Genomic DNA, 25516 nt, shown 5'->3' on the forward strand with positions numbered 1-25516 from the left:
GTGTTGGCTTATATTGTCTGTTGCTAATCACCTATCAGTGCCAATTATCTGTTGGTTCCCTTATTAAGTTTCTACGTTGTGTTCATCATAATAAAGAAGTTGACATCCATAAAATTCTCTTCCTTTTGTGTATCACTTCTAAATGTCGTCCAAAGACTTGATAAAGCTATGGTAAGACAATGAGATTACATTTGAATGTTCAATGTATTTGTCCAGCTTAAAAAATAAATAATGCTACAAATGTTGCCATGCATTTGTTTTCCTGTGAACCAGCTAATCAAAAGGGAGGTTTTACATTAGTATTTTACATTAGTCTCACCAGAACAGTTTGGACCAATTATTGAACAGTACAGACAGTGAGCACTGGGTGATTGTTTAGGGGTTTTCACTAGTGTTAAATCAGTACTGCAGTCTTATTGCAAGATAGGTACAACTATCATGACTTATTACAGTGTTCGGGGCGGTCGGGTAGCCCAGTGGTTAAAGTGTTAGCTCGTCACGCCGAAGACCCGGGTTCGATTCCCAACATGGATACAATGTGTGAAGCCCATTTCTGGTGTCCCCCGCCGTGATATTGCTGGAAAATTGCTAAAAGCGGCGTAAAACCATACTCACTCACTCACTCACTATTACAGTGTTCCCGCTGGCTTTTGAAACTGTCAGTCCTGGTGGACTGGCAACTCTAAAAATTACCAGTCCCCTTTAATTTTTGTCAGTCCCAACCATCAACAAATAAGAGTCTCTGAAGTAATTTAGTTAGATCTACATGTCATTCACATTTTTAAAAAAATAGTTTCTAGGCTTAATCGCTACAAATACATATTTAATCTAGAAGCAATTCAAAACGGTATTTCCTTGCACAGAAAATAGACAAGGGGATAACCAAAATGGCAACAGACAAGCTTACTTTGTTAAAAAACTAAACTTATATGAATATCGCTCATGTTCTGTTCAATAACAAAGATTAATAAGGTACTTTTTTTGCCGGTCCACAGGGACTGGCAGTCAGATTAATTACCGGTCCAAGCCTAATTTTACCGGAAAAAAGTGGTAATTACCGGTAAACAGGAACACTGCTTATTGCAACAGCTTAATACCTCCACCCTTCTTCAATTCATGCATTGTTTGCCATAACGAGCCGAGATTTTGCAGGTTGCTTGAAAAATAGGTAGGGAGTGAAGGGAGACTACTCTGATTATTTGTGAATGTTGTCACAATGTATACCAACATTATTTATTTTTACTTTATCACACCTGTTGATCTGAGTACTATTGCAATCAATGTATCCATGTAAAAACAAAACAGTAAAACAACGATCAGTTATTTTAAATGATATATTTATTGCATCTTAGAGTGTATGATTTCGGCAAATGTCCATGACAAAAATGGGCAAAATACATGTAACAACATGAAAAGGGTATCTCAAATGTCATCCTAAGGTATATTTAAATTATTTAAATCACACAAAAAACTAAAAAAAAACCAGGCATATTTCTTGTATTCACTTTCACACATTGTCAAACCAGCAAGTACATGATTAAATAAATATCCCCTCACATCCTGTTTCCCTAATTACACATGGTCGCTCAGCGTCAATTGCCTGATCAGGACAGTTGACTAACATGCCACAACTAGTCAACTAACATAACACTGAGTATTATAAACACCGAGCCTTATAAAACTACTGTTAGATAGGGCTGCAACGAATACACTATGAGGCGAATACGATTCGTATCACGAATATAGGGTAACGAATACGAATATTAATTTACGAATATAATAACAAGTCTGATGTAGCAGCTGAAATATTATTTGTATTATTTGTTATATTCAGTGAAACATTGACAACATTAATTATTTGACATGGTTTGTTAATGATTAATATATTATACATTTATATACTGCACTTATCCAGGTACTAGTATCTGCTCAAATGCTAAAATGACCAGTGACCACAATACTGTCAAATTAAATATTATAAGAGTGTTGTCTTTGAAGAAATCTTATGATATGATATTTTTTGGTACAGGGTATGTAAATATGCAGATGCTTGCATACCGTATTCCAAAATATTCGATTCTAGTGGCCACGAATAACGAATTCAATTCGTGGATGGATACGGTTCTATTCACCGAATACGCGAGTGAATCGTTACAGTCCTACTGTTAGATGAACATGCTACAAAAATTAAGGGAACTGATGACATATGGACACTGGACATGTCCCCAATAGAACATCTGTGGGATGTTGTCAGGCGGAGATTGTACGCCAGAGACCCCGCACCCACCATGTGGTCCAGATTGGGGTAGCTCTCAGGCGGAATGGCGGGCAATACCAAGGGCCATCAAGGTGACATGCATGTATCACCCATCATGCATATGGTAGACAGATATTTATCTAAACGCCAGAAATTAATTTTACAGACATTTATTGTCATTTCACCTTCATTGTCATTTCGTCAGTTCCCTTAAGAGAAAAACCTGTGTTTTCAACCTTTGAAAGTGCATTTCATAACAGCAAGTTTCATTTGAAACTGACTTGTCTTTTTTGGTCTTGAATGCCACAGCATACGATTAATCCTTTGCATTAGTTAGACCACCCGTGAAGATCTGGGGTAGAATAGGTCTTCAGCAACCCATGTGTGCCATAAAAGGTGACTATGCTTGTCAGAATTGGGTGGTCAGACTAGCTGACTTGGTTGATGCATGTCATTGATCCAAATGGCGTGGATCGATGCTCATGATGTCAATCACTGGATTGCCTGGTCCAAACTTGATTATTTACAGAACGCTGTCATATAGCTGGAATATTGCTGAGTGCGGCGTTCAACAACAAACTCACTTACTCACTCATTCATTAGTTAGAAATTCTTGAAAAAAAGTCAACAAGCATGGTACATATTCACACCACAAACAGAAAATGATACAATGTTGAGAATTCACTATCATTTTGTGAAAGTCTTTTGAGTGAAGGCAAACTTCTGACCCAGTGACATTCACATAAAAACATAGCAAACTGATAGTACTGTGATCAATGTTCAGTTGTAGTCAATCCACACTCAATCCTGTCAATGAAGAAAGAACTGTAGGGCCACATTTTGATTTTATTTATTGGTTGAAAGAATTCCAATACAGTTCGAAACCTTCCAAGAAGTACCAACATCTACCTGTTTTGCATAGCTTTGGACATAGATAGATGATAATCATGACTTTAGTATATATAGAAGTGACAATGAGCACATTTTATGATGGAATTTTGGCACTATACAAATTCATTATTACATGTATTCAGTGGTAGAATCGCACTAGTCCTTTCGTCCTTGCCAAATTGCCCAATAAGGAAGGTATCACAATGACTAATAGAAGTTGGCCATTTTTAAAGGTCTTGCTATGTGTTATCTTCATAGGGACCAGTGGACAAATGTTAGTTTCTATCACTGGTGTTGGTCAGGCTCGCTGATTTGGTTGATGCATGTCACTGATCCCAATAGCGTGGGTCGGTGCTCACTGGATTGTCTGGTCCATACTCGATTATTTACAGACCGCCGTCATATAGCTGGAATATTGCTGAGTGCGGCATTAAACAACAAACCAACCAACCAATATCATTGGTGTTATTATCACTGTCATAGCTTTTTCAATTTCAGAAACAGGAATACCACAGTTACACAAGGTATCACCTTGACTATGAAAGCAGATTGATTAGTTTGATAGTCCATAGCACAATTGACAGGGTGATGCTTACGTTTAACTAGTCTACAAGGTACGAGATATTGCAAAGAAAACAACTTCAATTTAAGTACTAAAGATTGCAAGTGATAGTCAAATTTATTCCGTTGAATTTATAATTAATGTTTTAATGAAATAGAATTTCAGTACTAAAATTTGCAAGTGATAGTCAAATTCATTCCGTTGAATTTATAATGAATGTTTTAATGAAATAGAATTTCAGTACTAAAGAATGCAAGTCATAGTCAAATTCATACTGTTGAATTTATAATGAATGTTTTAATGAAATAGAATTTCAGTACTAAAGAATGCAAGTCATAGTCAAATTCATTCCGTTGAATTTATAATGAATGTTCTAATGAAATAGAATTTCTGTTGCCATCCCTTGGATGTTTAGGAACTAGTACTGACTGATAAAAAGGAGTTGCAGCAAATATCAGAATGTGCTGAGCAATACTTTGGATGAAAACAGAGTCAAATGCAAAGTACAGTTGAAAGTAAGGCCTGAAACTCAAGGGGTCCTTGTCATGGCCACAATGTTAAGAGTTAAGAATTATTGGGTCCACAGATTCACATACTGTAGGAGCAAACCTAAGTACCAAGGACCCTGTTAATTCCAAACACTGTAAGGGAGTCCTGTCATGTGAAGCCAAGAGTACAACTGCCTGCCATTATTGGATTATTGCCGTAACCCGTGAAGATTCCGGGTTAGAATAGGTCTTCAGCAACCCATGCTTGCCGTAAAAGGCGACTATGCTCATCGTAAAAGGCGACTAACGGGATCGGGTGGTCAGGCTCGCTGACTTGGTTGATCCATGTCATCGATCCCAATTGCGTGGATCGATGCTCATGATATTAATCACTGGATTGTCTGGTCCAGACTTGATTATTTACAGACCGCCGTCATATAGCTGGAATATTGCTGAGTGCGGCGTAAAACAACAAACAAACAAATATTGGATTATTGAGCTACAACTCTTGAAGTGATGTTAAGGAAAATACACCCTGACAGCACGAGGTTTCAAATGTATAAAAAAGAGGTATCTTGTGTACAGTTAGACTACTTCTAATTTCAAAACAGTAGGTTTATCTCCTAATTCACGTTGGATATATTTCAAAGCAGTCCCCCAAACTCTACTTCTATAAATCTAGTGATGTACTATAGACATAGCTGCCTTGAAACACATATTGAGCATGGGATCATGATTCAGGGGGAATGTTGGGGAACATGAATTTAATACTCTCACCTTTATGAGGGGCGGTCGGATAGCCTAGTGGTTAAAGCTTTCTCTCGTCACACCGAAGACCCGGGTTCAATTCCTGATATGGGTACAATGTGTGAAGCCCATTTCCGGTGTCCTCCGCCATGATAATGCCGGAATATTGCTAAAAGCGGCGTAAAACCATACTCATTCACCTTTAAGAGTACTCTTTATGATCTAACAAATGTGTCAAAATGAACACATTATGGCCAGTCAGTTCCTGGTTGAAAAAATGCTTTTATGCTAGTCACTTTTTGATAGGAATCCTCACCCATTGACACATAATACGGAATCAGTTCTGTGTGTAATAATTTGAAATATCCCCAACAAAAGTTGAGTTGCATGTTTTGAGTCAATGGCAGTAGTTTGGATTTTGCTTTTGGTACTTGACTTACAAATGCTCTTTGAGGAAAACCCTTATTTAATATGAATCCGCGTTTGTAAAAGCGTTATTTTTTAAGTTTTTAATTTTTATAATCATAATTAAGCTCTCAATCAAGAATGTTTTGTGAATTTTCTATTTTGACTCCTGCAGTTTGACAGTTTCGCCTAAAAAAATCTGCAAACAAATCAAATTTGTCTGATCTGATCATGCTAATCTTCATGATTGTTGAGGACGTAAACCATGAAACATGTTTCATTCTTAACCAATGAACGATGTAATATTTTTCCATATATACAAATATATCATTTTATATTTGTGAAAACAAGAAGTCTTATGAAACAGATGTCACTGACTTCTTATAAAATCATATCAAAGTCAGCTAGATTTCCCTCTAGATTTTTTAGTCCTGGCTGTTTTAAGAAGGTTGTAGTCCACATAAGTGCAATATTTAGCTGATACAAATGGAATGTAGAATGCACGCAACAGCCGATGAGACCTGAAACAAAGAAGCATCAACTATCAACTCAGCAACCATCACCTCATGAAGTCATCAGCCATTATATCATAAAAACATCAAACATCCTCTAATTAACTCATCAACCGTCAACAATTATCTCATGAAGTCATCAAACATGAAATCAGTAAACATTATCTCATGAGGTCAAACATCAACCCTCATCTCAAGAAATCATCAACTCATGAACTATCAACCATCAACTCATGAACCCATCAACCATCAACTCATGAACTATCATCCATCAAGTTATGACCTATCAACAATTAACTCATTAAGCGTCATCTCATCAACCATCAATTCATGAACTCATCAACCATGAAACATAATCTCATGACCTATCAACCATCAACTCATCACCTCAGCCTCCATCTCATGAACTCATCCACTCATCAACCATCCTGTCACCTAATGAGTGAAGTACGGATGAAAACTGAAAATTTAGCCTTGAAGTTGATATACTTTCTTTGCATTCCCCCACTATTAATTAACAGGAGGAAGATATTCTATGACCTACCATAGTTTGTAGGTTACTTTTTATATTACCCATAGTTTGGTTTATGGAAAATGGTTCGATTACAAAAAGAAGCATCAGGTCAATCAATATGTTGTTGACATAATTTACTATTTAGGGCAATGGACTAATTGGTTTGGACTTTCTGATCAAGCATGAAGCCAACATCATAATGCTCAGATGCATGTACTGAAAATTTCACTACATTCCATGGCCCTATGGGTAATATTGCTGAGTGCACATCTGAAATATCTCTGGAATGAAAGCTGGGATAGAATATGAAAATGAGAAGCATATTGATTTCTTGTCTGTGAATCAATCTCAATAAAATCCTTTACTTCGATACGATACCACTCTGCATGAAGATGTTGATGTAGGTTTTTCTAAATTCTTGGTACAAGTGAGTGAAGCTTTCAGACAAGCATATCTGATTCTGTAGCTCAAAAACGAAGTTAATTGGGAAGTTCCAAATGTACAAGAATAAGGCCACATTTATATGTTGTAATGTCGGTTTTCCTTTACAAAAATAAAATTTCCATATTGAGGGGGTTAAGAGAAGAAGCCAAATCATTTTAGAAAGCTGACATCTGATTGGCTCAAGAACCCTGTGTTCACCTGCTGTGTTCTTCTATTGAGATGTCGTCAGATAATTACGAAGAGAGGTATCATATAACAGAGTAACAGGTCTGATTTTAATGAGATTGGTTTGTGAATGAAAGGCTGTAAACAAGAACTCACCTTGTTGGATCCAAGAATTTTACAGAAGATAAAACTTTCCAGTCCTCCATTTGTGAATAACGGGGTTCATGTGGTGACTCCTGATCTAAATCTAGATCAATCAGATAGTGACATCTGCTCACGTTTATCTGAAATGTGCCATGGAGTGGACGGATGAGAGAATGAGTGACATGGAGTTCTACTCAGTGTCTGTAACTTTGGATAAATTTTAGATATGGCTGTCATGTGAAAGGGTCAGTGCTATGAGTTATTATTAGTTCAACTCACATATCTAGTAGGTTCCTCCAGGTTGAGGTCGTTCATGTGAGTCGGAATAATTCTTGTCGCATCAGGCCCAGATTCATAGGGTTTTGGTAGTTGACCTCTGAACTCTGACTTGATAAACTGGAGATGCCAGCTGAAAATGGTGATACAAGACCTCGTCAGCTGAGTTAAACATACAGGTAGTATAGGTAATGATCTGGGACAAGTGGAAACAGTGAAACAAAACCTCATCACCTGAGTTAAACATACAGGTACGGTCAACCAACAATAGTTTCATCATATTATATCTCGGGTGGCTGGGTAGCCTAGTGGTTAAACTTTCACAGGTTGATTTACATGTCATGAGGCAAAGGGGATGGGGGTGGGGACTCACTTGTCATGAAGCAGAGGTAGTGGTTGACTCACAAGTCATGAGGCAGATAGGTGTGGTGGATACTCACTTGTCATGAGGCAAAGGGGATGAGGGTGACTCACTTGTCATGAGGCAGGGGGTGGAGGTGACTCACATGTCATGAGGCAGGGGGATGAGTTGGAGACTCACTTGTCATGAGGCAGGGGTGTGTGGACTCACTTGTCATGAGGCAGGGGTGTGTGGATCACTTGTCATGAGGGAGGGGGTGGGGTCTCACTTGTCATGAGGCAAAGGGGATGAGGGTGACTCACTTGTCATGAGGCAGGGGTGGGGGTGACTCACATGTCATGAGGCAGGGGTATGGGTTGGGGACTCACTTGTCATGAGGCAGGGGTGTGTGGAATCACTTGTCATGAGGCAGGGGTGTGTGGATCACTTGTCATGAGGCAGGGGGTGGGGACTCACTTGTCATGAGGCAGGGGGTGGGGACTCACTTGTCATGAGGCAGGGGGTGGGGACTCACTTGTCATCAGGCAGGAAGAAGCTGCTGGGGAACCTGTACCACTCCTTGCCCACACAGATGTTCACTGGCCGGTCGGATGGCAGAGTGTGAATCTTTGGGTCATTTGCCATTTTGTTCAACTCCACATAGATATCCATGGAAGCATGGTAACCTACAAGAGTGGACATTCAAATAGATTCAGTGTGATACTTATGTGATTGACATCAACTATCAACTCATTCACAAGCCAAATACTTAGTATGTACAAACAATATATTTTTCAATGGTGTCATTATTGTACAGAGACATCATGATAATGTTTAATTCGTCTGTTAATATAACAACCAATGAATTACTCTATGCATGAAATACTGGTTTAAGAGTTGGTTAATAAAACTGGAGACATGGGTTTGATTCCCAATTTTTTCTGTCTGACTTCATGATTTTGCATGAATATTGACCAAAGTGGTGCAAAGCAATACTCTCTCACTCACTCTGTTCAAACTGGTGGGGATTCCAGGTAAAATATAGGTCCCCAGCAACCGATGCTTTTTGTAGGAGGCCACTCAATGAATTGGGTAGTCAGGCTCAGTGACTCTGTTCAGTGTATGTCATTATTTTCCAAATGAAAAGCATGGCTCGATACCTATGTCAATCACTGGATAGTCTGGTCTATACTTGATTACTTTCAGACTGCCATCGCATAGCTGGAATAATGCTGAGTGCAGCATTAAACAACCAACAGACCCACACACCTTGTTCATCTTTGTCTACCTCAGACACAGGTACAAATCTCACCTTGATAAACAGCAATGATCCTGGACACCGACAGCAGTGTGAAGAGGGCCCCACTAAACACGGATACCCAGTTGGTGTGATCCGTGTAGTGGTAGGCAGACCTCTTGGGGAACAAATAGCTCATCAGTTTCTGTAACAACCAGTAACATTCAATGTAAATTGATTCAGAATAATTAAGCATGTCTGTTTGTTGTTTTGCATCAAAATATTAGCAGCTTGTTATTAAGAATCTGGGCCAGAGAAAACAAAAGGCGACTATGCTTGTCGTAAGAGGCGACTAACAGGATCGGGTGGTCAGGCTTGCTGACTTGATGCATGTCATCGTATCACAATTGCGTGGATCGATGCTCATGATATCAATCACTGGATTGTCTGGTCCAGACTCGATTATTTACAGACAGACGTCATATAGCTGGAATATTGCTGAGTGCGGCGTAAAACAACAAACCAACCAACCAGAGAAAACAACATTTGATATAAGAGAACGTCAACCGCTGAGTGGTTACGATGATCGCAACCAACAAGTCAGACAAAGAACACTAGTCAAAATATTACTGTCCGTGGGATGAGGGGATAGTGGGCAGGTAGCCATTTCACTCCATCTTCTACATATCATGTAATATTTGTTGACACTGCATAAGGAGCATGTCCTTACATACTGCTAATCTGACACACTAGCTCTCGACACATGTCCATGTTTACCTGTATATGATCCAGACATTCCACTAATCTGACATACTAGCTCTGACCACATGCCTATGTTTACCTGTATATGATCCAGACATTCCTCTTATCTGACACACTAGCTCTCACCACATGTCTATGTTTACCTGTATATGATCCAGACATTCCACTACTCTGACACACTAGCTCTCACCACATGTCTATGTTTACCTGTATATGATCCAGACATTCCACTACTCTGACACACTAGCTCTGACCACATGTCTATGTTTACCTGTAAATGATCCAGACATTCCACTAATCTGACATACTAGCTCTCACCACATGCCTATGTTTACCTGTATATGATCCAGACATTCCACTAATCTGACACACTAGCTCTGACCACATGTCTATGTTTACCTGTATATGATCCAGACATTCCACTAATCTGACATACTAGCTCTCACCACATGTCTATGTTTACCTGTATATGATCCAGACATTCCTCTAATCTGACACATTAGCTCTCACCACATGTCTATGTTTACCTGTATATGATCCAGACATTCCACTAATCTGACACACTAGCTCTCACCACATGTCTATGTTTACCTGTATATGATCCAGACATTCCACTACTCTGACACTCTAGCTCTCACCACATGTCTATGTTTACCTGTATATGATCCAGACATTCCACTACTCTGACACACTAGCTCTCACCACATGCCTATGTTTACCTGTATATGATCAAGACATTCCACTACTCTGACACACTAGCTCTCACCACATGTCTATGTTTACCTGTATATGATCCAGACATTCCACTAATCTGACATACTAGCTCTCACGACATGTCTATGTTTACCTGTATATGATCCAGACATTCCACTACTCTGACACACTAGCTCTCACCACATGCCTATGTTTACCTGTATATGATCAAGACATTCCACTACTCTGACACACTAGCTCTCACCACATGTCTATGTTTACCTGTATATGATCCAGACATTCCACTACTCTGACACACTAGCTCTCACCACATGTCTATGTTTACCTGTATATGATCCAGACATTCCACTAATCTGACACACTAGCTCTGACCACATGTCTATGTTTACCTGTAAATGATCCAGACATTCCACTAATCTGACATACTAGCTCTCACCACATGCCTATGTTTACCTGTATATGATCCAGACATTCCACTAATCTGACACACTAGCTCTCACCACATGTCTATGTTTACCTGTATATGATCCAGACATTCCACTAATCTGACATACTAGCTCTCACCACATGTCTATGTTTACCTGTATATGCTCCAGACATTCCTCTAATCTGACACATTAGCTCTCACCACATGTCTATGTTTACCTGTATATGATCCAGACATTCCACTAATCTGACACACTAGCTCTCACCACATGTCTATATTTACCTGTATATGATCCAGACATTCCACTAATCTGACACACTAGCTCTCACCACATCTCCATGTTTACCTGTATATGATCCAGACATTACACTACTCTGACACACTAGCTCTAACCACATGTCTATGTTTACCTGTATATGATCCAGACATTCCACTAATCTGACACACTAGCTCTCACGACATGTCTATGTTTACCTGTATATGATCAAGACATTCCACTACTCTGACACACTAGCTCTCACCACATGTCTATGTTTACCTGTATATGATCCAGACATTCCACTAATCTGACATACTAGCTCTGACCACATGCCTATGTTTACCTGTATATGATCCAGACATTCCTCTTATCTGACACACTAGCTCTCACCACATGTCTATGTTTACCTGTATATGATCCAGACATTCCACTACTCTGACACACTAGCTCTCACCACATGTCTATGTTTACCTGTATATGATCCAGACATTCCACTACTCTGACACACTAGCTCTGACCACATGTCTATGTTTACCTGTATATGATCCAGACATTCCACTAATCTGACACACTAGCTCTCACGACATGTCTATGTTTACCTGTATATGATCAAGACATTCCACTACTCTGACACACTAGCTCTCACCACATGCCTATGTTTACCTGTATATGATCCAGACATTCCACTACTCTGACACACTAGCTCTCACCACATGTCTATGTTTACCTGTATATGATCCAGACATTCCACTACTCTGACACACTAGCTCTCACCACATGTCTATGTTTACCTGTATATGATCCAGACATTCCACTACTCTGACACACTAGCTCTGACCACATGTCTATGTTTACCTGTATATGATCCAGACATTCCACTAATCTGACACACTAGCTCTCACGACATGTCTATGTTTACCTGTATATGATCAAGACATTCCACTAATCTGAAACACTAGCTCTCACCACATGTCTATGTTTACCTGTATATGATCAAGACATTCCACTACTCTGACACACTAGCTCTCACCACATGCCTATGTTTACCTGTATATGATCCAGACATTCCACTAATCTGACACACTAGCTCTCACGACATGTCTATGTTTACCTGTATATTATCAAGACATATTGCACCTCCCAGGGCAAAGAAGGGGTAGATTGGGAACAGGAATCGTTCCTCCTGGAAAATACACAAACAAATTAAAAATACAGTCATGATGTTAATTAGAAGAGGTTTTGAACATAGTTTAGGTACCTGTTAATTTAATTCAAAACTGAAGGTGTCTGCAGAGGCTTCAATTTAGAAAACATACAAGTTACGGAGTTCGTAATCTCTAAACTGAAAACTCAGTAAGTTTGTTACCATTCTACCATGTCAAGGTGTGAAAATAAATTCAAGTGATGAGGCATTGGTTGAGTGTAATATTTTTGGCAGGTTAAATAGTTGAATAAACTGGATCAATGACAATCAGTTTTAGTGGCATCACCTGTGTGTGATAGAGGAGCACCACATGTAAAGTTGTGTTGATGGTACTGAATTCTGCAATACACTATGTTAACTGTCGTTCTTCAGGTTTTCTGTGTATAATGTATTTTCACACTTGCTGATAATATTCCAAGAATCACAACATGGTGAATCGATGAGTTTATGAAGAAACATTGTTATTCATTATGTGGAGTTCCATACTAGATGGGTTTGTGAAAGTATTTCTTTCAAATAGGTATTTCTTAGTGGTCATCAACAAAATCATGTCCTAGCATAGTTTCGATACTACTGGTAGACTTGCAGAAGTGGTAGAATTGTGGAATGTGGATCAGTTTACATAACCCCACCTTCTGAATTTTATTGGCCAGTTTCCACGATCAGATTTCTACAAATAATGCCTTGAAACAAACCTTAGTTGTCTGAAAATGTATACATAAATCATAAATACAATATTTTGACTTGTAAAAGGCCATATTTGTTGTAGAGTTTACTGTTATATGTCAACATATTCTCGTTGCGATCCAAATATCAAAGCATCTTTTTATGTTTTCATAATATGTTTCAATGAACAGAATGTTCATGATGCTACTTATTGTTATCATTATCTTTATATCAAAACTTCAACTAATGCATGACTTGCTACTTCAGCAATAGAAACTAACTCTTTTAGTCCACATGTCCTTATAATTGATACCATATAGCAAAACCCTTGGCAAATTTCTGTAGTCTTTATGATACCTTAACTACTGGGCAGTTTGGCAAGGATTATAGGACTAGTGCCAATTTCTACTGCTGTAATTGTGCTCATGACTTTTAAAACAAGTGTGCAGCAACAAGGGTTTACCTGGATCTACAAAACTAGGGGTCCAGGGCCTCCCCAATAATTAATTTCAAGGGTTTTTACAGGAAATATGAGGGTCCTATAAAGTGATGAAATCGTGTAGTGTACCGTACTGCACAATTTGATAATCACTTTGATTATAGCATCAACTCATATTTCTTGTCAAGAATATGGTACAATGAATATTACTGTGCTTCCCTCAGAATGCAATATTTCTTTTGTCCTGCATCCATTCTAACACTTGTGTGTATACTGGACGCACATATCTGCGTCCTGTAAAACCCTACAGCAAGTAATGATGATTCCAAGTTTCCATAGGCAAGGCGAAGCCCGGATACTATTACCTTGGTAACAAGTAAATGCCAATGGGAAGTTATTAAATTACCTTGTGAGGCCTGGTGAAGAAAATGGCTATCCAGACGTACATTGGAGCCAAGGACAGCCACATGGGAATATCTGCAGGACAATACATGGGGGGAGTGAGGTGGGGTTAGTGACACCGGGACCAGGATTTCAGCCACATTATTGTTCTTCATGAAAAGTCTACAAAGAACACACTCAGTGTTTAAAATTAAGAATGAAAATCAAGGGGTCCTTCGATCTTTGAATGGTTGGTTGGTTTGTTGTTTAACACCGCACTCAGCAATATTCCAGCTATATGACAGCGGTCTGTAAAATATCGAGTCTGGACAATCCAGTGATTAATATCATGAGCATCCATCCATGCAATTGGGATCGATGACATGCATCAACCAAGTCAGCGAGCCTGACCACCCGATCCCGTTAGTCGCCTCTTACGACAAGCAAAGTCGCCTTTCACGGCAAGCATGGGTTGCTGAAGACCTACTCTACCCCGGATCTTCACCGGTATCTTTGAATGGCATTTAGAAGTGATACACATAAGAGAAAGAATTAATGAAGGTCTGCTACTTATTATAAGGTGCACATCATGGTGTTCCTCATAATAAAGACATTGAAATCCAAAATTCTCTCTCTTGAGGGGTCCTTGTAATATCCAAATGTTAAAAATCATAAGCTCGTGGACCCCAGGACCCCGTATGTTTGACCATCGGTGATGCAAGATATCCTACCAGTGTGAAGGGGTCAAGTAGAAACTAAATACACTGACTTAGAAATGTATAGAAAGTATATCTGTTCACACTTACAAGTGTCTGATGACTGCACCACCCAGCGAACAATTATCTGAAATAGACACATTTTAATGACTCATGGTGTAATGAACAAAGAAATTTTATATTGTCCACACTGTTCAAAGCTATAAATCAGTAATAACAATGTCGAAATAACCATTGAAGAGATCGATATTGCAAATCTTATAGCAAAAAAAAATCTTTCTTGAATTTTTACCATTGTGCCATTCTATGTCATTTCATATATATGACACTCTTAATTGTTTAACTACTTTAGTGAATGACAACACGTCATCTCACAGATCGTGGAGAACATGTAGAAAATGACTGATGACTTTTGTGTGTACAAGGACAATAGTGAGTGAACAGTATTTATGATATTTCACAGCATGTCAGCTTGACCTTTACAACTTTGGTGAAACCCACAAGCACCTAGAAACATAATCGGGGCAAATTGGGATTTGAACCCATGGTTCATAGGTTTCAGGTGCACCTAAGGGAAGCAACTCTCCACAAGAAGTTCCACCACTGATGGCTAGGTACAATGACAATGAACATTGTGGGTTTTCAGATAATGATGTAGGTTGCAGCGAATTCTCCACAACACAAGCAAATCTGAACACACATAGTGCTTATCTTCTGTTCACTGCTAATTTATGACACTACAAATGACTCGTGAAGATCCGGGGTAGAATAGGTCTTCAGCAACCCATGCTTGCCGTAAAAGGCGACTACGCTTGTCATAGGAGGCCACTAACGGGATTGGGTGGTCAGGCTCGCTGACTTGATTGATGCATGTCATCGATCCCAATTGCGTGGATCGATGCTCACGATATCAATCACTGGATTGTCTGGTCCAGACTCGATTATTTACAGACCGCCGTCATATAGCTGGAATATTGCTGAGTGCGGCGTTAAACAACAAACAAACAAACAAACAAACAAACAAATAAACACTATAAATACTCACTGCTACAGGTAAACAGACCAGGGCAGCCATGAACATCACATTGAAGTTGAGGAATCCATTGAGAAAGTAGAAAGAGAAAGGCTCCACTCCTGTGTCAAGCACAATACAATGACACCTTGTCAATCCAAACTGCTTTAGACCATCAAATATTTATCAAGTTTGGGACAGTTGGATGCTGACATTTACATGAAACAATAACATGACACTGGGAGTAACCGATAAAATTCTTTTTGCGAAGGTCAGCAATATTCTAGCTCTTTTAGGATTCTTGTATCTGTCAGCTCTCGAAACAAGCTGGGACCTATTCTGCCCTTGGCAGAGAATGACGAATAACATTAGAAACACAAATAATCAAGATGTGTGTGTTACAATATTATCATTGTTTCGTATCATGGACAGTGTGTGAAATTAAGTTTGAAAATCATGGTTTCCTTCTCATAACCCTAATGTTAAAAATCAAAGATGCAGAGGTCCCTAGTTTCAAGTATGATAGCAGAAAACTCAATGATCCAGAACCCTCCTTAATTTTGAACGCTGAGTGAGTTGGATTTAAACTGGAAACAGTGGATAAATGCCTAATATTGTTCTTGCTACAATACTTTCTCACCATACAAATCTGGCCCATGTTCACTGAAGACATTGTAGAGCAGTATGTTGAGGGGAGCAACCACCAGCTTGTCATAGTGGAAGGAGTCGAGCTGAACGAGAGGCAGCTGAAGCAGGAGAGACATGAGTGTACAAACTCTTATTACCGTATTCCACGTAATAAGCGCCCCACTCTAATAAGTGCCCACGGCGATATTTGCTGATATATTGGCTGGTGAACAATCCCAATTAGCACCCCTTCCCACCATTAATTATGGGCAATTAAATTCTGGGAAAAAAATATACCTCTCGTGTATAATACGCACAGACTTTACTTTTGTATGCTTTCAGGCTGTCAGCATTAATCAAAAAATTTATGATCTTTCAACTCTGTTTATTTTTCACAAAAATTATATTCTAATAAGAGCCCCTTATTTCTAACTTCATGAGTGCCCTTGGCGCTTGTACGTCGAATACGGTATTATTAGTTGCATATAATTAACAAGTTAAACCCTATATTTCGTAATTGTTGAGCAAAATTATATATGTATTTTTGTTGCTTTACACTGCAGTCAGCAATGTTCGAGCTGTGTTTACATTTTTTATGTCAGTTCAAGAAGAATCGAGGTCAGAGAAACCAGTTATTTATATTGAACCACATCTGACGCTGAACACCTGATCAAATTTAGCCATGGACTGATGTTGCTCAGTTCCCTCAAGTGCTTGATTTAAGGAACATGATTTAACTTGCATCAAGTGCATGTTGACACGAAAATCAGGTTGCACCCTGGTCCCATAAAGTTAAACATAGGCTGGTCTGTAAAACGTGTTCACTTAATCTTACCCACAGTTTGATGACGTCAAGCTTAAGAAAGCATGACTAATTACACGTACCACAGGGATTAGTGATGAAGTATGGTGAATAAACTTATGAGGTATTGTGCTCGTCGATCAGAAAACAAAAACAATCGCAATTTCAACCATTACACAAAAACATAGGCAATCATTGGGGGGTTTAAAAGATGAAAAAGACATATTTATGTCAATGAAGGCAGGCAGCGGTAAATCACTTTCATACAAAGATGAACCAATCGTGGATGTTGATTTTGTGAAACGTTCTCTGATTGGACTATCGATATGTGCGATTGTCCAATCATATTTAGCAAAGGAAAGTGGGCTTGATGTGGCATTGGTCGAAACAAGACTTTGATGAAGAGGCTGGTTGACGCTCTTGCCTTGGGAAGATGGCTGTTATGACATGGTAGCCATGGAAACCAAACTTATGGTGGACATAATCTGAAGAAGGTTTAGAGAGATCAATAGTTTGTCAGAGTATAATTACAGTCTATAGGCTAATCATGCAAAAAACCAGCCTTGAGGCTCACCAGGAAGAGGACTAGGGATATGAAGCTCCAAACCACAAATGTCCTGACGTTCTTGTGACGGAGCAGAATATCCCAGGCTATAGGTATCCTGAAACATCAGGCAGGATAGCAGTGAGGATGAATAACATAAGAAGAAACCATTAGCAAAATGGTGAGTGAGTGAGTGAGTTGGGTTTAACGCCGCTTTTAACATAATTTCAGTTATATCACGGCGTGTCAGCTTAATGTCGGAGGAAGGCCCGAAGTGATGCAGGTCTCAGATGTTTACCACTTCGGTGAAAACCCACGAGCACGGGTATGGTGCTGACAAACCTAGAAACATAATTGGGGCGAACCGGGATTCGAACCCACAATCATAGGTTTCTGGCGTGCCCAAGGGACGCAACACTGCACAGCGAATCGCAGCGCCTTAGACGACTGGGCCACCCGTGCCCCACGCAAAATGGTAAGAGGTGTGTGGGCCTTTTTTCACTACATCATATATACATGTGGTTTGAATTATATATTTCTTTTCAAAAGGCAGTAACTGACACAGGTGGAGCCGGAAGCATGAGAACTTTTCTTATATGTCTCCAGTGAGCATTGTAAGAGTACAGATTCATACAAGAAAATTTAAACTGCAGTTTTACTTGTAAATGCTCCTGATGATGACAAATATACCATATTCGACGTAATAAGCGTCCAGGGCGCTCTCAAAATTGGAAATAAGGGGCTCTTATTAGCATATAATTTTGGTGAGAGTTGAAAGATCGTAAATTTTGTGGTTTATGCTAACAGCCTGAAATGATACAAAAGAAAAGTCTGTGCGTATTATAAACAACAGATATATTTTTCCAGAATTTTATTGCCCGTAATTAAGGGTCAGAAAGGGTGCTAATTGGGATTGTTCACTAACCAATATATCAGCAAATATCGCTGTGGGCACTTATTAGAGTGGGGAGCTTAATGATACATGATACAAAAGAAAACACTGTGTGTATTATACATGACATATATTTTCCAGAATTTAACTGCCCATAATTAAGGGTGCATATAACACACGAGTGCCTATTATACACGAATAAATAGGTCTTGTGTACATTGATCAATCGGAAGGGGTGATAATTGTGAATGCTCACTAGCCAATATATTAGCAAATATCACTGTGGGCACTTATTAGAGCGGGGCGCTTATTACGTTGAATATGGTATAGAGGTATTATCGTTGCACTTAAACCGTCGATCATGTTTATCACTTACTGAAAGATCATGATGAAATGAATGATATTCGACATTGCCGTAGTTTTAATATTATGATGATTAGCCATAAATGGTGCTGAGTCAGGAATATTTGCCTACCCTAATGCTGCAGCGAATGGCCAGCCGATGATGGCGCTGGCTGCTATTGCAAGGATGGACAACTGAAATAAAGGGGATGATTGAACAGCTGAAAACATCAAACATCATACAAATACCATAATGATAATAATCATGCTGATCGCGTTTGCTTTATGGAATAGAAAACACATACATTCCCTCAAAATTCAGTTAGGTGGTTTCAGACTCACCAACCCTAAAAAATGAATCAAAAGTAAAAAAATAATAATCTGTGTGGACCAAAAAATCTTTTTTGTACCACATACCTACTAGGGCTGGGATGGGTAACTTGGGTACTCGGGCCAGGTGGGTCCTTAGTAGGACCCGGGGACCAACAGAACTACCCGGACCCATGGTTAGTCAGGTGATATATTTAATTACAAACACTGACTATAGCTCAGTGGTCATAATACAAGTCACTAATGTTGGCATTTCTTTCTGACAATGCATAGATTTCTTTTGACTCGTATATATTTGAGTACAGATAAAGCTTCAGTCAACTTCAGTGTATGAATGATCTGATCGTTTGATACATGTATCTAAACAGTTTTTGCAAAGGCTGCAGTAAAACAATTCCCAATCAGACATTTTGTACCTAACCCTTTGAGACCTCTTTGTGTGTGTGTGTGTGTGTGTGTGTGTGTGTGTAGCTGCTTGTACTAGTCCGGACTGATGCCGATTTATAGTGCTAGCCCACTGAGATACCATGCCGCAGTTTAACATGAATACCCCACTCAGACACAGTATACTGACTCCGAGCCTACCAGTCCATGTTTTAGCCCCTTAATGCCGAGCGCCAGACAGGGTAACAACAAGTAACATCTTGACGTGGCTGGGGATTGAACCCTGGACCTTCCGCTCTCTGGGCGGAAGCTCTACCACTAGACCACAGAGGCGGTCTAGTAAATCTGGACTCATCCCAGTCCTAATACCTACCATTTGAGAGACTGTAACGATGACGGTAACCATGTTAAATGAACATCCCCCATAACATACATAGGGACAAATGTGATTTTGTTTTCACTAGAACAAAAATAAATCTGAAATGTCCTTAACATCTTTCAGGGTTCAAAATTAAGCATGAAAGTAAAAAAATATATGTTCATGCTTGTCAGTGAGTGAGTGAGTGAGTTTGATTTTACGCCGCTTTAAGCAATATTCCAGCAATATCACAGCGGGGGACACCAGAAATGGGCTTCACACATTGTACCTATGTCGGGAATCGAACCCGGGTCTTCAGTGTGACGAGCAAACGCTTTAACCACCAGGCTACCCGACTGCCCCCTCATGCTTGTCAGATACATGAAGTAACTAAATGGCCCATGTCTACACTTGTCACCCTAACACCAACACTTACATGATACTGTCTGAGGAACCACGCCCCCATGGCCAGCATGGTGAGATACATGGAGAAACTACTTGGCAAGTAACTGGAGCAAGAGATGAACATTCCAGCACTGAACAGCAGGAACCACAATGTCAGTCGGCCAGTGTTTGCCCCGTAGTGCTTGCATACTCCCCTGAAACAGCCATAATGTTAGTATTATAAGTCATGTTCCTAATGTTGAAAATTACAGATTTAGGTGTCCTTATTTTAAAAACTAGTACAGCAAACTGCAAGGACACCATTAATTTGAAATTCTGATGTTGTTGAATTTACTCAAATATCAATGTTTTACAATTACAAAACAATACAGAAATGGAACACAGTGGTTGCTCTATTCTTATGTTAGCTATCTCTTATTAATAATATTAAAAGTGAATCTGGCAAAAAAGTTCAATGGGGAACATCCTCGTATTTAGCCCAATATTTACTTGTAGAAGTAGGTTTCACACAGGGCACAGATGAATCCCAGGATACAGCGCAGGAGATAGAACAGCACAATCTGGTGGGAGAGAAATCACAATATACAGCAAAACCCTGTTGCTCCCTACAAATGCCTTTTGGGTGAGTGAGTGAGTGAGTTGGGGGTTTTAACAGTATTCCAGATATATCACGGTGTGTCAGCTTGATGTCGGAGGAAGCCCTAAGTGTTGCAGGTCTGAGACGTTTACCACTTTGGTGAATCCCACGAGCATGATTATGGTGCCGACAAACCTAGAAACATAACCGGGACAAAATGGGACTTCAAACACAAGATCATTGCTGTTTGGCGTGCCCAAGAGACGCAACTTAGCACAGTGGATATATTATATTATGTTATACTATATTATATGAACAGTTACACTATATTATACTGTATCATATTTCTACAGCAGTGTTGTATTATTTCCATACCAATGATTGTTTTGAAGTCCCTTGCTGGAATAATATTTAGCACTTGTATCAAGCAATCTTCCCCATGTGTCAGTTATCCCCTACGAAAACAGAATCTTCCTATTTTTAGATTTGCCATCTTGCATACCGTATTTTCTTGAGTATAGTGCGAACCCATGTATAATGCGCACCCCCCTCTCGCGGACTCAATATGTTGGAAAAATAAATCTCAAGTACCAAGCGCTGGTAATTATTCAGCTGAGAAAGACAAAGTTGATCTTTCTTAACCCACCTTATTTGTATCCAAAAACTTCATGTATAACTTGATTGGTAGAGCATGTAGCCAGACATAGCCATAGGAGCGGATGGCATAGGTCGGAGAATACTCCCATGTCTGGAAGCCCTTGTTAAACAGCAGGAAATGAGTCTGAAACAGAAAAAATAGACACTGACCAGCAACCAGCTGATTCACAGGGAGGGCACAGATGAGGATAATATTGGATGAACGAATGTCTGAAAAACTTGTGCTAAATTTGAAACAGTTATTAAAATAACAATATAAATCTATATCAATCTATAAATCTTTGCACAAATCTAAATGTTGTTCCATGTATTAACACAAACAACATCAACACTTCTCCGCTCAGACAAAGACCCATAACATTAGCTCCCTTTAGTGGTGTCAAGGTGAGCTCAAAATAGTAGTAAGTACTGATAAAATGACAACTTTGTGTACTCTAGCTTCTCTTCAGCCTGTTTAGATGTATAGCACTCTGAGACAACTATTAATTGTAGCCACACTATGAACATGTGCAACTATTTACCGGCTCCCAGTAGTTGAATGTCTCGTCACAGTCTGTAATGATGCTCCCCCATGCAGCACACAATCGAGCAGACATGAGAATTTTGAACGCTGTGTAACCTGCTGGTGTCCATGGTTGGTTCCCATCCTGAGTTGGTGCCCTACAGAGTGAAAACAACAAATGTCAGCACATGTGCTCCCAACTGTTAACATTTCAGAATGATCCTCACTTTTTTTCTGTGAGAATATCTGGAATAAGCCACAGACAATGATAGGTTTCTTGACACATAAAGTTTTGAAACATCAATTATTGTAACTATGAAAAAAGAAAAGTGATACATGCCAATACTATCTTCTTCATTTATCTATTGTTTAAGTTTTTGAAGATAATCCAAGACAGAAAAATGTAACAAATTATAATTTTCTAATTGAAGTTTACACGATATACAGCTTTTCCAATGTGACAGCCAAACTGATGTTCACAAGTGCATCAATGACACAGTGACAGTCTACAGCAATCTAAGAAGTTACCTATGTATCTATTTGACACATTTTTGTATAAATTACCTCATAATGATCCTCCATTTGATCAATGATGATTAATAGACGAATGGCCAGTTTCATTAACAATTTTGGAAATCTCTCCTGTCACGCAGAGTTCCAGATAACTTTTTGAGCAATTGTGCTTTTACTCTAGGGTTTCTACTTTAATTGGGTTGTTACATTTTTCATTGGGTAACCAATATTTTTTCACTCATCTATTCATCACTTTATTGGGTTTTGCCCAAACTTAGTGAACATTTTAAGATTTAAAAGAAATATTGTTTTAGATATATATAACTGTGCTAAATATAAAGGATTGGCTCGGAAAGTAAATTAGCTCGTAATAGTGTTTCGGAACTTAGCTCCTTTGTATGCATGCTGAAAAAGCTTCATTGGGTTTTTACGAGTGCTGTTTTTATACATTTGAGTTTTTCATTTCACTCTTAGGCAGATACTAATAACGATACTATTTCAATCTCTTTGTTGTAACCAAACTACAAAAGATGTCATCGTAGAGCAATTTTAGCTTACATACGCTCACGTCACCTCTTCTTTTGAGGAACTATACAGCTGGTTATTGTATGGCTGTCAGTGTAAACATGAAGTCACACATACGAGACAAATATCATTCATTATCCATGACGAAATACGATCGAATCCCAACACTTGTATATCAAATAAACCATCAGGCAAGACTGCAGTTTACAGGGTGCAGTTTACAGGGTGCAGCTTTTATATATAGCGCTCATTCACTCCAGCAGCAGGGCTTGGCCCCCGTTCACTGATCTTGCCATTGCAATCCTTAGGGTTAGCTCTGTTAGGGTTAGGGTAGGTTACCCCCGACTCTATCCTTAGCCCTTGGATCCCCTTTTCTGATACTAAGATGGGTTAGATATCCCTTTCCGATCAAACACTCTTCACGATAATTAGGGTTGAGAACCCCTTGCCAATCAAAACACTCCTTTAGGGTGAGGTAACCCTTTACAATCCTAAGGGGTAGTTGTGAGTTTGGGTATTGGTCATCTCCCCGACGCAAGAGGGTTAACTGCCTTAAAAAGTCCAGTTTCCATCCTTGCCAAACTCGGCTGGAATTCCTGGGCTTGTTCGACCAGTGGCTATTACGAGTTATGTCCCTTCTAAGCCTCTCCTATGGACCAATCAGATTCAACCTCTCGTATCACTTGCATTTGCTTCAAACAAAATGGCGGCACCCAGTCAAGACGATCTGGAAAATATGTATTGACACCGAGTTGGCGGTGCACAAGCTTTGCAAATCCTGCAATCGACTGAACTGCATGACAGTTTACGAACCGGATTTCGATTTCACTGCACGATTTTGATTGGACTTTATATAGACTCATTAGTCCAGCCAAAATCTAACTCCATAATACCAGCCTAGTTCGGCAAGGGTGGAAACTGGACTTTTATGGTCAGTTAACTCTCTTGCCTCGGGAAGATGGGTATTGGTCATCTAACTCAAATCTCTTAACGAATTAATCAAATGTCATTTGAGGAAAATAGAACAATTTCTATCACATTCAGAATTTTGGCTACTGCGGAAAATGGCTACTGCACATGCTTATCATGGTAAACAATCAGTTGCTGATCACATACCCATTAATTGTGTGAAAGCAACAATGGCAGCGGTAGAAACTAACATTTTAGTCCACTAGTCCTTATAATGGTAACATATAGCAAAACCCTTAAAAATGGCAAATATCTACTAGTCCTTATGATACCTTAACTACTGGGCAGATTGGCAAGGACTATAGGACTAGTGCCAATTTCTATCCCTGCAATGGGGGTTATAGCTACATTGGTACCTCATCAAAACATCACCCAGCGAAAACGGTACCGATTGGCGAAAATCTATTAGACAGTGACAGATATGGTATTTGTGGATGATAGATGACAACATTTAATATAACAGAAATAAAGAATAAATGAATATCCCCAATGAGTAAGGCATACATACTTCTACATAAGACCCATGAAGATCTGGGTTAGAATAGGTCTTTAGCAACCTTTGCTTGCCGTAAAAGGCGACTATGCTTGTTGTAAGAGGCAACTAATGGGATCAGGTGGTCATGCTCGCCGACTTGGTTAATGATGCATGTCATCGTATCCCAATTGCATGGATTGATGCTCATGATGTCAATCACTAGGTTGTCTAGTCCAGACTCAATTACTTACAGACCGCCATCATATAGCGGCGTTAAACAACAAACAAACTTGCTTCTCCATAAATCCTTTTTATTGTTACTAAAAACATGACATTTTGCTGGGTGCCTTTTTAGCATACACACACCCATGGTCCTGTGATAAAGTGTAGGCTGGTCAGATTAAATCATTAGCTGAACTTTAAGCTGACAACGCAAGTCAATCCTCTGTGCAGCACAATATGAAATCCAAAAAGTGCACCCACTAAAGTGCAGTACTCCCAATCATCATTCCCAATAAGCAGCTGTCACTAGCACAAAAACAAATGAATGATGAAATATTGTCTCTAAAAATCCGAAATTTTATAATATATTTTCATAAGCAACCTTGGTTTGGGTTGTCAATGTTTCAACGTGCACACCATCGATTATGGTTGCATAACAAGCAATTTACTTCGTGGCAGGGGCCTAAACACCGACACATGCCAACATGTCACTTCAACAGTTGAATAAACATTGTGCAACGTGATATTCAAGCAGACGACGTGTTTCGCCCGTAGCATATATTCACTTCTTATGCTTCATCGTTGGCACTTCTTACATTTCTACCATTTCCCTTAATGCCCTAGACGAGATTTTATCTAAATCGTAAAATTATAAAGTGTTCGGTACTACCTAGATTGTTTCGACACCTCATCTTTCTTGGGCTTCGAGGTCGGTCTCTTTTTCACGGAGGCTGCCATTTTCAAATGGCAGACTCGCACACATTTCAATAATAATTAATTTATTACCAGAATGGTTCCTTAATACATTCAGAAACACAGAAATATTACAT

At 39.2% G+C, this 25516-nt stretch overlaps 1 protein-coding gene across 1 annotated transcript; it reads right to left on the reverse strand.

Moving 5' to 3' along the window:
* Positions 1-4562: 4562 nt before the first annotated feature.
* Positions 4563-25429, reverse strand: LOC124147816 (alpha-1,2-mannosyltransferase ALG9-like). Its single transcript, XM_048390965.1, has 17 exons — positions 25357-25429; positions 22002-22140; positions 21470-21604; positions 20736-20806; positions 20278-20440; positions 18903-18964; positions 17566-17653; positions 16203-16308; positions 15596-15684; positions 14641-14677; positions 13860-13930; positions 12256-12327; positions 9058-9187; positions 8281-8431; positions 7409-7538; positions 7142-7269; positions 4563-5871 (listed from the first exon to the last, which is right to left on the reverse strand). Exons 1-17 carry the CDS (start codon positions 25422-25424, stop codon positions 5751-5753), a joined length of 1761 nt encoding a protein of 586 aa, XP_048246922.1. The 5' UTR covers positions 25425-25429; the 3' UTR covers positions 4563-5750.
* Positions 25430-25516: the final 87 nt, after the last annotated feature.

The sequence above is a fragment of the Haliotis rufescens genome, unplaced genomic scaffold, assembly GCF_023055435.1.
Source record: "Haliotis rufescens isolate VD_foot unplaced genomic scaffold, xgHalRufe1.0.p SCAF_9, whole genome shotgun sequence".
NCBI lineage: Eukaryota > Metazoa > Mollusca > Gastropoda > Lepetellida > Haliotidae > Haliotis > Haliotis rufescens.

Excerpts from the sequence above, each read along its gene's own strand:
- LOC124147816 (XM_048390965.1), bottom strand. The coding sequence starts at position 25,424 with ATGGCAGCCTCCGTGAAAAAGAGACCGACCTCGAAGCCCAAGAAAGAT. Across the intron at positions 20,807-21,469 it reads AGTTTTTGGATACAAATAAG|ATTGTGCTGTTCTATCTCCT; the intron begins GTGGGTTAAGAA and ends CTCTCCCACCAG. Across the intron at positions 7,539-8,280 it reads TTCTTCCTGCCTGATGACAA|CTGGCATCTCCAGTTTATCA; the intron begins GTGAGTCCCCAC and ends CACCATTTTCAG.